General features: G+C 40.7%; 1 protein-coding gene across 1 annotated transcript in view; it reads right to left on the minus strand.

Annotated features, from left to right (window-relative positions):
- The window catches only part of LOC122797929 (zinc finger protein 605-like), a 146,388-nt gene that overhangs the window by 67,381 nt on the left and 66,720 nt on the right, over positions 1-12,287 (minus strand). The window contains exon 4 of the mRNA XM_044066448.1: positions 6,645-6,767. Coding sequence (XP_043922383.1) covers positions 6,645-6,767 — 123 coding nt within the window. The remainder of the gene's footprint in view (positions 1-6,644; positions 6,768-12,287) is intronic.

Raw genomic sequence — 12,287 nt, forward strand, 5'->3', positions numbered from 1 at the left:
TAGAAAAAACACATCTACAAAACGTGAGTAGAAAGCCAAATATGATTTCCACATATGTTCTGTTTTGAAGACAATATCAATTTCCCATTGTGCAAGGACCAGGTTAGCATAAGAGTTGGCACAGGGGGTGCCCATGGCAACCCCCCATCTCTGCCAATAGCTACACTCATTAAATAGGAAAGCATTGTCATTCAAAACTATTTCCAAAAGGCTCAAAATCTGTTGTATTTTGTATGTTGTCATTATGGGTTGTTCAGACAATAATTGCTTCAAAGCCCTAAGTCCAAAGTCCCTGGGGATCACAGTAAATAAATCATGAACATCTAAAGTTACTAATAAATACTGCTTACATACAGGTTGAATAGCAAAAAAGTCATAAAGACTAGTCAAAAAATGTGCTGTATCCTTCAAGATACTAGATATACTATTTACAATTGGTTTAAGTTGTTGTTCTACCCATATGGAGCAGTTCTCCGTCACCCCACCTCTGCCAGATACAATGGGCCTGAGGGGTGGATCACATATGTTTTTATGTATCTTAGGCAGTGCTTTGAAAAGTGGAATAGTGGGATGTTCTATAAGTACAAAATTAAAAACTTCTTCCACAATGACACCTAATAAATGCAAGTCTTCTAACATGTCCTTGAAACAACTGATAATACTGTTTACCTCACGAGAAAGTATTTTAGTATACGTGACATTACTATTAAGCATAGACTCAATTTTATCATTGTAGTATCCAGTGTCCATCAGGACCACGCCCCCCCCCCTTATCCACTGGCCATATGGTTAAATCAGGATTGTCACACAATGCTTTCAGAGCCTCTCGCTCAGCAGAAGAAATGTTATAAAAATTCTTGTTAGAATTATAATTTACTTGAGCACATAACTGCTTGGATTTCTATTATGAATAAAAATACTGTTTTTTTTAACTGTGGCATCGAGGCGGTTGTTATTTTCACTTTCTCCAAACAGCAATTTCAATTGCAAGTTCCTACCAAACTGCTCGAGTTCAATAATGGTGTCAGTGAATGCATGTTTGGTGGCAGGCACAAAATTTAAACCCTTACTGAGTACTCGTGTTTGTAAATCATAAAATGATAACTAGACAAGTTAAAAACCAAGTCAGTACCTGTAGTCAAACAGATGTTTTCCTACACTTCCTTTTGCGACTGTTCGACTGTTGTATAAAAAACTCCTCTTGAGGCTCCTGTCTTTTTTCTTTCTTCTTTTTCATAGGAACCGGTAAAGGGTGTAAAAATAATTGTGAGTATTAGGTTTTTGGTCTGGCTCCTGAATCCGAACTCATGGCTCGTGCTTCAGCAGTCGAAGCACTACCAACATTGCCCAGACTGTAAGGTAGTTATGACTGCCATCAGTCAGTTACTATAAGACACTTAAAAGGGTATCCAATTATACTGTGTAATATCAATTTCTCAAAAGTTTCTAACCCCCAGCCACATGGCACTCATTGCAAACTGAGTAGCTGTTACTGACATCCATAATGGATAGCTATAACACTATCCATTATGCTTACTAAACTAAACTCCAAAGCTTTTAATATTCCTACATTACTGGATACTGTGCCATGTTACAAACCAGGACTGTGTACATCTATGATAATCCTGTCCTTCGGTCCAAGGTGATATTAACTTGTATTTTCCCACCAAAGGTTTGCGCTACATACACCTCAGTCTACCCAGGCACCATGTTTTCCACTCACTTTGTAAATTTATCTGATACAATCACAAACTTATGCATCTGAGCAGCAAGGCTAGAGCATCCTAAACAGCACATATGAGCTAAAAATTAGCTTTTCTGTTGCAGACTGGGTAGACTTACCCATAACCCTAGCCACTACACTAACCAGACTACATTTCAGCATGTTAAACCTCTCTGTCTTCTCTCCATCGCTTTAAAACATTCAATACTAACCACGATATATAGTTCACGGTAAATTTTAGCTGGGTCTAGTAAACATAGAGCACTTCCTTGATCATAAAATGGACTCTCCTGAGTTTGGCAGAACAGGCAAGGGCTCGTATTTTCATAATGCCCACAACACTCTGGGTCATACAAACCACCATTATCTAACTTCAGACCATAAACTGGCTTTTGTCTTTTTGTTTTTTGTTCATTTGTTCTTTGGCTAATGATGTGTTTTTTCAGACCATTAATTTGTCTATGTTTTCAACCCGTAGTCATTTGGTACTCATCTCAAACTTAAGTATCTGGGCAGCATGTCTACAGAGGATCCTGAACACCACTAATGGACTTAACATTAGCTTTTTCTTTTACAGGCAGGGTAGACTTACCTAAAATGCTAGCTATTATGCTAACTAAACTCCTCAGTCTTCAGCTAAGCAGATACAGACACACTCACTCCCCCATTTGAGAAACCCCCCCATCACGTCTTTTCAGCCACACGTAGCTGTTTCTAACAGTCTGATGACTGGACCACCCTAATACAGACAATTATCACAGACTTTGTCCCTTGATAAATTTCTTAATCAAGCCTTTTAACTCCAGGTATTCCTTCCATAGCAGGAAGATCTGAAGAAGCTTAAAACATGAAAGCTCTGTTTCAGCTTACACACATTCTTGTAAATTAACACCACACGCATGACAATGAACACCATCACTAGCTACAAAATGGATAGATATTCCAATGTACGACTTTCCAGTAACAATTGCAATTTATAAAATTTGCTGCAATGTGATAACGAAGATCAGGTAATAAAAAGTTGATCCCAATCACTGCTTATAATTGGCAATTTGCTTTAAAAAGTCCTACTACGTACAAAAAAGTGTTTATCTGAATCTAACATGTTGTTTTATATATATGATATGACTGCTATTTGATAAACTGCATAAACAATGGATTTTCAAAAACAAAATGTTTACAGCTTTTTAGTGCCAAAAAATTTTTGATTGACAGATACCAAAAGGGGTGTCCATTCTAGATCCTGAAACCCACCTCGATGGCCCTCCTACTCCATGGATACATCCTTGAGGTGATACTCACCTCAGGATACGCCCACTGTTCTGCATTATAAAAGGTTACCCAATGTTTACAAAAGTTGTTTTTGAAAGCATTAATCTGCATGAATTAGAACAATCAAAGGACTTAACAAAATCTAAAAGACTACAGACAACTCCTTCATCTTTATACTTGGAACTTGTTTTAGATTTTATGGTTAACAGCTTGCCATCATACAGACAAAATGGAAAGAACCACAGACTCACGACACCAAAGGACCCCTGAATGGTAAACAATGTCCAATAATCTCTACAGATCCATTCCAATTCCATGGATCAAGAAGGTATTGTTTTTTCTGCATGCCTAAGCTGGTAAAGTAGTTTTTGGTTTGTTTTTACAGTTTTTACCACCTGGCAGCTCTTCAACAGGGTGGTCAACAATATGTCTTGGTACAAGTAACTTAATAGGCTTACAGTAATCTTGTTAATTTGTTAAAACCTTTAAATAAGGAGCACATTCAAACTCCCCATTAAAATGCAACTTTATATATCATAGTTATAGCAAACTAGCAAAAAATAAAAAGTCTGAATTCAGATCAGCTACAAAATGAAATTCTCTGTGCAAAGGAAAAATGGTAACACGAGTATAACTACATATCAAATCCTCAAAATGACAAATACTCAAAGGACAGTGAATCTAAATTTACAAAATATGGATGTGAGCACCACAGGACGAACTTGGTGAAAAAATAACAAAGTAAAGACAACTATAATATTTAAAAAATTACAAAGAAGATCAGGAAGACAAAAAAATTTAGAAAAAAATCAAGTAAAGAACGTATTCAAAAGTACTCGTATAGGAAATGGTACATTAGGAAAACTATCACAATATATTACAAAGTAGCTGTAAAACATCATTATTTGAAAATATACATTTGAAATATAACAGAGAAACATCATAGAATCAAAGATTATGAAGAATCATGGGTACTGCCCTGTCTGAGTGGGGAATTCATTAGAGAAGACCTTCCATGTGTAACCTTTAGAGGTCAAAGGTAAATACACAAGGATTTTCTAGAAATAGCATTCAGATCAGGTTATGAGGGCCAAGCATGTGATAACACAGATGAAACCCGTGAAAATGAGTTTAGCACTGCAGAAACATCAAAAATAGAAGAATTAGCAAAATTTAAATTTAAAACAGAAAAAATAATCAGATACTGGGAGCAAATCAACATTTTTGAAGAACTATTCAGGCCAAGGCAAAGACTTCATTAGACGAATAACAAAAAAAGGGGACTGCTTTAAATGTGAATTTGTAGCTGTAACTGCAATAAAGTTATATTGGCTAATTGGCACACCAGGGTCCATATCAGATAATCAAACTTTTAAACGTTCGAACACCATATGATGGAGACTATATGTTCGAACTCTTAAAAGTTCAAAAATCAAATAAAAAAAAACAGAAAAGTCTACCTGAAAGCGTAAGTAGGGGGCAAGCCCCCCTGTACCCCCATACACCCCGCTCTTTAAATATACCAACTCCAAGATCGCACTACAGTGCAGACAATGGAAAACTTCCATTGCCTCATTGTACAGGGTTCTCAGTTGAAACGTTCGAACTTTTAAAAGTTCGATCATATGGTGTCGACCATATGACGTTCGCACTTTTAAACGTTCAACAACGTGATAGGAATCCGGCACACCATGCCCTACGCTGCTGCTCATCTTCTCACTCAAAGTTTTCAGTTTTCAGTTCTACACCATATTCCACAGTATTACTTGCCCCCAGCGTTCAGTACCACACCAGCTTCTGCAGTACTGCTCACCAGCCTAGCCTTCAGAACAACACCATGTTCTGCAGCAGTATTACCCCCAGGAAACACTACAATGTCACATTCTGCAGTACTGTTACCCACAGCCTTCAGTACCACACCATGTTCTACAGTACAGCTCACTCCTAGTCTTAAGTACCACACCATGTTCTGTACTATTGCTCACCTTAAGCCTTCAGTATCACAAGTTCTGCAGTACTGATTGCCCCAACATGTTCTGCAGTTCTTGTCAGTACTGCTCACCCTCAGCCATCAGTACCGCACCATGTTCTGCAGTACTGCTCACCCCTAACCTTCAGTACCACACCAACTTCTGCAGTACTGCTCACCACTGGCTCTCCATACTGCACCATGTTCTGTAGTACCGCTCAGCCCAGCCTTCAGTACCACAACATGTTGTGTAGTACTTTTCATCCCCAGCCTTCACTACCACACCATGTTCTGCAGGGCTGCTCACCCCAGCCTTTAGTACCACAACATGTTCTGTACTACTTTTCACCCCCAACATTCAGTACTACACCATGTTCTGCAGAACTCCTCACCATCAACCTTCAGTATCACACCATGTTCTGTAGTACTGCATTCCCCAAACTTCATACCACAGCATGGTCTGCTGTGCTGTTCTCCCCAGCCTTCAGTACCACAGCAAGGTCTGCTACACTGCACAGCCTCAGCCTTCAGTACCACACCATATTCTGTAGTCCTGCTCACCCCAGCCTTCAGTACCATACCATGTTCTGCAGTTCAGATCACTACAACCTTCAGTACCATACCATGTTATGCAGTACTGCTCACCCCTGGTCTATTCTGCAGTACTGCTCACCCCTGGCCTTCAGCACTGCACCACATTCTATGGTACTTCTCACCCCAAACTTTAGTACCACACCATGTTACGTACTTCTGCTACCCCCTAAGCCTTCAGTATCACACCATGCTCTGCAATTCTGCTTACCTCCAGCCTTCAATACTGCACCATATTCTGTGGTACTGCTCACCCCAGCCTTCAGTACTACAACAGGTTCTGTAGTACATGTTATCCCAGCTTTCAGTACTGTATCATGCTCTACAGTTCTGCTCACCACCAGCCTTCAGAATCAGACCATGTTCTTCCATACTGCACATCCCCAGCCTTCAGTACCACACCATGTTCTGTAGCACTGCTCACCCCAGCCTTCAGTACCACACCATGTTCTGTAGTACTGCTCACCCCAGTCTTCAGTACCACACCATGTTCTGTAGTACTGCTCACCCCAGCCTTCAGTACTACACCATGTTCTGTAGGACTGCTCACCCCAAACTTCAGTACTGCACCATTTGCTACAGTGCTGCAAACTCTAGTCTTCAATACCACACCATGGTTCTGCAAAAAATATTTCAGAATGGAGATCACAAACCTGTAATTAGTAGGCATGATGTGGCAATTGGACTTGGTTTATTTTAGGAAACGTGTCTGGGCCCAGTATAATGAATAAAGTGTGCTTTCATATGTTTGGAGGATTAATTCCCTCCTATACCTCCTCCAAACTGTTAACCTGCATGTAACTGCAGAATACTTATGCACTTACTGCTGGTTCTGTTACCAGGAAGTTGCCTTTGTTATAATACTTATTATGTACTTACTGCTGGTTCTGTTACAAAGAAGTTGCTTTTGTTGTAATACTTATTATGTACGTACTGCTGGATCTGTTACCAGGAAGTTGCCTTGGTTGTAATACTTATTATGTTATTACTGCTCGCTCTATCGGGAAGTTGTCTTGGTTGTAATACTTACTTACTGCTAGCTCTGTTATTAGGAAGTTGTCTTTGTTGTAATACTTATTATGTACTCACTGCTGGTTGTGTTACCAGGAAGTTGTGTTTGTTGCACTGTCGTTCTTCCTTCAGTCTCAGCAGCTGGAATTGTTTCATCTTTCTTAATAAGTAACAAAAGTTTGCACAATGGGATGTTATAACCTGCAAATGAAAGCAAGAATATAGTCAACCACTGCATCCTTCCAGTAATTTATTTCTACTTTGTTTACAATGGTTTAATCATACAAGTCTGAAACAAAATTATAAAAGTACACTACAAATAAAAGCTACATTTTATCAAGGACTATGGATAAGACCATCTCTGGAGACAAATGACTGCTTTTCTCTCATCCTATATTATATTACCCTTAAATTCTTTCTCAGCAAGAACATTCTTCTAAGAACATAAGAAACATTTCCACATTCTTGAGTTCATAGGTTCATAGGTAAGTACTAGGCTATCTGCCCATGGGCATTTATAAGCCTAGCCACAGAGTGATGGCTTTCGCCTCCCCATTAGATTAGTAACCTGGGCCTCTGTCAACAGGGCTCCTGAAGTGATCCCAGGGTAGAACTTACGATTACCCATCCACTCATCAAGATTTCTCTTGAAAAGGGTCAGAGTGGAGCTCTGTCGAATATGGATTGGGATTCTATTCCAGAGTGAGGGGAGTCACTGGGACAGGAATCTATCCCTCCAGCATGTCCTGTTTACTGTTGTACATAGGTTCAAGTCGCTAGAACGAGTGATTCTGAGGGATCTCGTTTTTTTGAGGTGAAGCATGTCCATTAGTTCAGGGTTTGACATGGCCTATAGGTCAGGCATAGGTCACCTCTGAGCAGACGGTAAGTGACTGAGAAGAGTTGGAGCTTTTTTAGTCGTGCTTCATAGGGTAATTGTTTAAGGCCCTTAATCCTCTTAGTGAGTACTTCTGTGGTCTTTCTAGTTGTTGCAGGTGTCTAGTGAGGTACATCCCAAATGGGGCATTGTACTCTTTTATGGGCCTAATGAGTGAGGACTAAGGGGGCACAATCACCTCCTTGGATCTGGATGAGAAACCCTTTGTGATCAGGTGTGCCACATAGAAGGATTTCCTGACCATTTTGGCTATGTGGTTATCAAAGGAGAGCATGCTATCTACTTGGGTACCCAGGTCCCTAATTACTTCTTCTGTACTTAGTGGATTCCCATCTATGTGGTAGTTTGTAGGTACTTTGTTTTTCCCAAATGGGATTACTATGCATTTTTTGGCATTTAGCTTGAGGCCGTGACTTTGACACCAGGTGTTTGTCTCTGTGAGACCCTTTAGCAGGATGTTTGTGTCAGCTGGAGAGTCAATTATTGCACCCAATTTACAGTCATCTGCAAACTTGGTTAGCCACAGTCCCTCCGCCTTTGCCTGTACTTCGGAGAAATATATACCGAGCAGGAGGGGTCCCAGGACTGAGCCCTGTGGGACTCCGCTTGTGACTGGTTTAGAGTCAGATATAGCGCCTGCCACTCTTACCGTGTGGGTTCTGTCTGAGAGCCGATTGGCAACCCATCTCATGACATAGGGGTTAATATTTAAGCTGGTGAGTTTGTCTATGATTCCTGAGTGTGGGATGGTGTCGAACGCCTTAGCGAGGTCCAGATATGCTGTGTGGACCACCTTCCCTTCATCTATGGCCTTGGTGACTGTTTCAAAGAAGTCGACCAATTTCAGGAGGCAAGATCTGCCTTTAACAAAGCCGAACTGGGTGGGGTCCAGTGTCTGGAGGTTCCCAATGTCCCTGTTAATGAGCTCCATGATAATGCTTTCTATGACTTTGCAGACCAAACTAGTCAAGCTTATAGGGCGAAAGTTCCCAGGGTCAGTTGTGGCACCACCTTTGTGGAGTGGTATGACTGTTGCAGTACATGATTCTTTGGGTACATAGCCTGTGGAGAGGCTGAGTTTGAATAGTGATTTGAGATGGGGGGCTAGTTCATTTTGAAGCTCGTGTAAGACACAACCTGGGATAGCATCTGGTCCCATTGATACTGTGTTTTTGGCCTTTGCAAGGGCTGTCTTTACTTGTGTGTCTGAGATATCTGGAGCACCACATTCTTCTGGGATGGGTGCTAGCCCTTTTGGTGGAGAGGGGGGAGTAAAGTTTGCACTGAACTTGTCAGCCAGGATGTTGGCAATGTCAGTTGGTTCAGTGTATTTATGGCCATTATGCACTAGCTCGGAGCATATCTGAGAGTTTGCCCCTAGACTCTTGACATAGTTAAAGAAGGCCTTGTGGTTATTCTTAGAGTCATTGGCTATTTTTCTTTCGAAGTTGGCCTTAGATGATTTAATGAGGGAGCGCAGTTTTTTACTAATGTTAATCAGAGATGCCTTCTTATTTTGGGATTTTGTTCTATCTTGCAGGAGTTATTGTTCATATCTGTGTGTGTACTCACATGTGTATCTAATTTCTATTTCAGCTATCTCTTAGGACTGAAATTCAAAAACATCTGGTTTCTAAACATCCATCTTACACTTCAGGCAATGTAGACAGGATATACTTTTATACTTTGTTTGATACAATAAAAGGTCTCCTTCACTTTAAATGGTGTTGCTTCTTGAGTTTTCTTCATTCCAATGTAGACAGGAGTTAAAATATATGAAATACAGCAAGGAATTCTAGTACAAGCAATAAAAATAAAAGTTCTCTGATAACACAGCAGTATGCCTGTCAGACTACAGCAAATAAATAAGTGCATTCAAAAGTAAAATACGGTAAATGTTTTAAATTTCTAGACCTGCTTTAGCAAGTCCCATAATGCTGAGACTGAATGGTCAGAAAAACTGGACTTACAGATACGAACTCTGAGATGGTCACTTCTTGGAATATTCCCTTTTCTCTAAGGTATGGCAATCTCAGAGTTAGTATACAGAGGTTTGGGGCATGTTCGGTGCTTGCCTCCTCTAAAAATGGAAATTTAAAGGAGAAAGGTGATGCTCCATATTTGCTCTTCTCCAGAATATTTTTTCCTAGCACATCAGCACTTGGCATTACACATGCTGACATTTCTGTAGCAAGATGTAAAATAGATCTACATTCTCTGGTGGAATCACAAAATCAATCGGCTGTATAACAGGAGGGACAAAATTGTGTCAAAAAATGAGGAGGTGCAGCTCCCCGCAGGATAACAGCACCCCAAATTAAACAAACATCTCAGAGAACTAATAAAGTCTACCAAGGACAAATATGAGGTAAGTTTGGTCTCACAGCCCAAGGACAACCACAAAGCATTGTTTAGCTATGTCCGCAACCTCAAAGGCCATACAAAATTGTGTGCAGAGCTCATTGTAGATGGTGACACTTATACTGACCCAGAAGTCATAGCAAACCTCCTGGCTGATAAATTTAGCTCCAACTTTACTCCTCTCTCTCCCTCAATCTTCCCTCAGGAAATATCATCAAATATAACTCCCCCTACTATCACTAGGGAACAGGTCCTTAATGCTCTCTCTAAGACCAAGAACACTGCATCAATGGGCCCAGACATTATCCCAAGATGCTTTCTAAATAGCATGAAACATGACTTATCAGGGCTTCTGGAATTACTATTTAACCCCTCCAAACAGGTTTCATGCCTCATGAATGGAGAAAGGCAACAGTCATTCCTCTGCACAAAGGTGGGCCATCTACAGACCCTGGAAACTACAGATCCATAAGTCTCACTAGTCTTATATGTAACGCCAAGTAAAGAATTATCATGGAGATGATCAATAGAGATATACTAAAGCTCCAGACATTGGACCCAAACCAGTTTGGTTTCAGCAAGGGCAGATCATGCCTTCTCAACCTGGTGGACTTCTTTGAGAAGGTCACCAAAGCAAAGAATGAGGGCAAAATTATTCACACTGTCTACCTTGACCTGGCCAAGGCATTTGACACAATACCCCAACTCTGGCATTGTTGACAGACTCAAGAGTTTAGGTACAAACCCGTATGTCACCTGGTGGATAGCCAACTGGCTCACAGACAGGACCCAGAAAGTTAGAATTGGGGAGTCCACGTCTACAAAGAGGCCACTCACAAGTGGAGTCCCTCAGGGATCAGCCCTTGGACTGCTCTTTTTTGGCATTTACTTCTCAGTAGTCAACGCCAATGTCAGTTGTCTCTGGCTGACTAAATTTGCAGATGATTGCAAATTAGAAGCTGTCACTGAATCTCACACTAAAACAAATGTTCTCCAGGAGGGGCTGACACACACAAACAACTACTAGTGTCAGAGCCATGGACTAAAACTAAATGTTTTGGTTTCTAATACCATGAGGGGAATGGACACCAACCCTAAATCAAAGTATGATTAAAGTTCATGAATTTAGTATTGTTTCGATCTTTGATGTTAGCTAAAAGTGCTCTTTGCAGTACCTGCAATGTGCCCAGAATCAACTCCTGCCATTCATACAGGTGACATATCTAAATAAGACTGTAAATGCATTTTTATGACATTCCTTGCTCCTCCTGCTACTATTGGAACTGTCCGGGTATCGTTCTACCACATTGGCCTGGTTTCTGCCTGTAGATCCTGGTGTTTTATAACTTTGTGTCTCTCTGTATGTAAGACAACATAATCACTAGGTGTAGCAATTTCGATGATCAATGCAACTTCTGTCTTCTTTTCCTGGACTACTCATCATCTTGTTTTGGCTGTTCCCATTAGGGGTCGCCACAGCGGATCACCTGTTTCCATTTCTTCCTGTCCTCTGCATCTTGCTCTGTCACACCAGCCACGTGCATGTCCTCTCTCACCACATCCATAAACCTTATCTTAGGCCTTCCTCTTTTCCTGTTACCTGGCAGCTTCATCCTTAGCATCTTTTTCCCAATATACTCAGCATCCCTCCTCAGCACATGTCCAAACCAATGTAATCATGCCTCTCTGGCTTTGTCTCCAAACCTTCCAACCTGGGCTGACCCTCTAATATACTTATTTCTAATCCTGTCCACCCTCGTCACATCCAGTGCAAATCTTAACATCTTTAATTCTGCCACATCCAGTTCAAACTCCTGCCTTTTTGTCAATGCCACTGTCTCCAACCCATATAACATAGCTGGCCTCACTACCCTCTTGTAGACCTTCCCTTTCACTCTTACAGGTACTCGTCTGTCACAAATCACTCCTGACACTCTTCTCCACCCACTCCATCCTGCCTCTACTCTCTTCTTCACCTCTCTTCCACACTCACCGTTACTCTGAACTATTGACCCCAAGTATTTAAACTCATCCACCTTTGCTACCTCTACTCCTTGCATCCTCACCATTCCTTTATCCTCCCTCTCATTCACACACATATATTCTGTCTTAGTCCTGCTGACCTTCATTCTTCTTCTCTCTAGAGCATATCTCCTTTTTTTCCCTTTTTTTTCCTGGACTACTATATCTGGTTTTCTCACACTTATTTTTTGAACTGTTGGTAATAGGTGATCGCATGCAATGTAATTATCATTTTCTGTAATTCTTTGTGGCTCATGTTTTCAATGCTTCTCAGCTACTTCAATGTTATACTGTTTGCACATTTTTTTTTTTTTTTTGCATAGATGCTGGCCCTGCAGCAGCATACTACACCAGCTCCCTGTCTGTTTAAATGTTTTGGTACTTTTAAGTGTTTTTTTAATGTCTTTAACATCGTTGAAGATATAGATCAGTGTGTTGTT

Source organism: Protopterus annectens, chromosome 3.part1, assembly GCF_019279795.1.
Source record: "Protopterus annectens isolate FY-2018-M chromosome 3.part1, PAN1.0, whole genome shotgun sequence".
Classification (NCBI taxonomy): Eukaryota; Metazoa; Chordata; order Ceratodontiformes; family Protopteridae; genus Protopterus; species Protopterus annectens.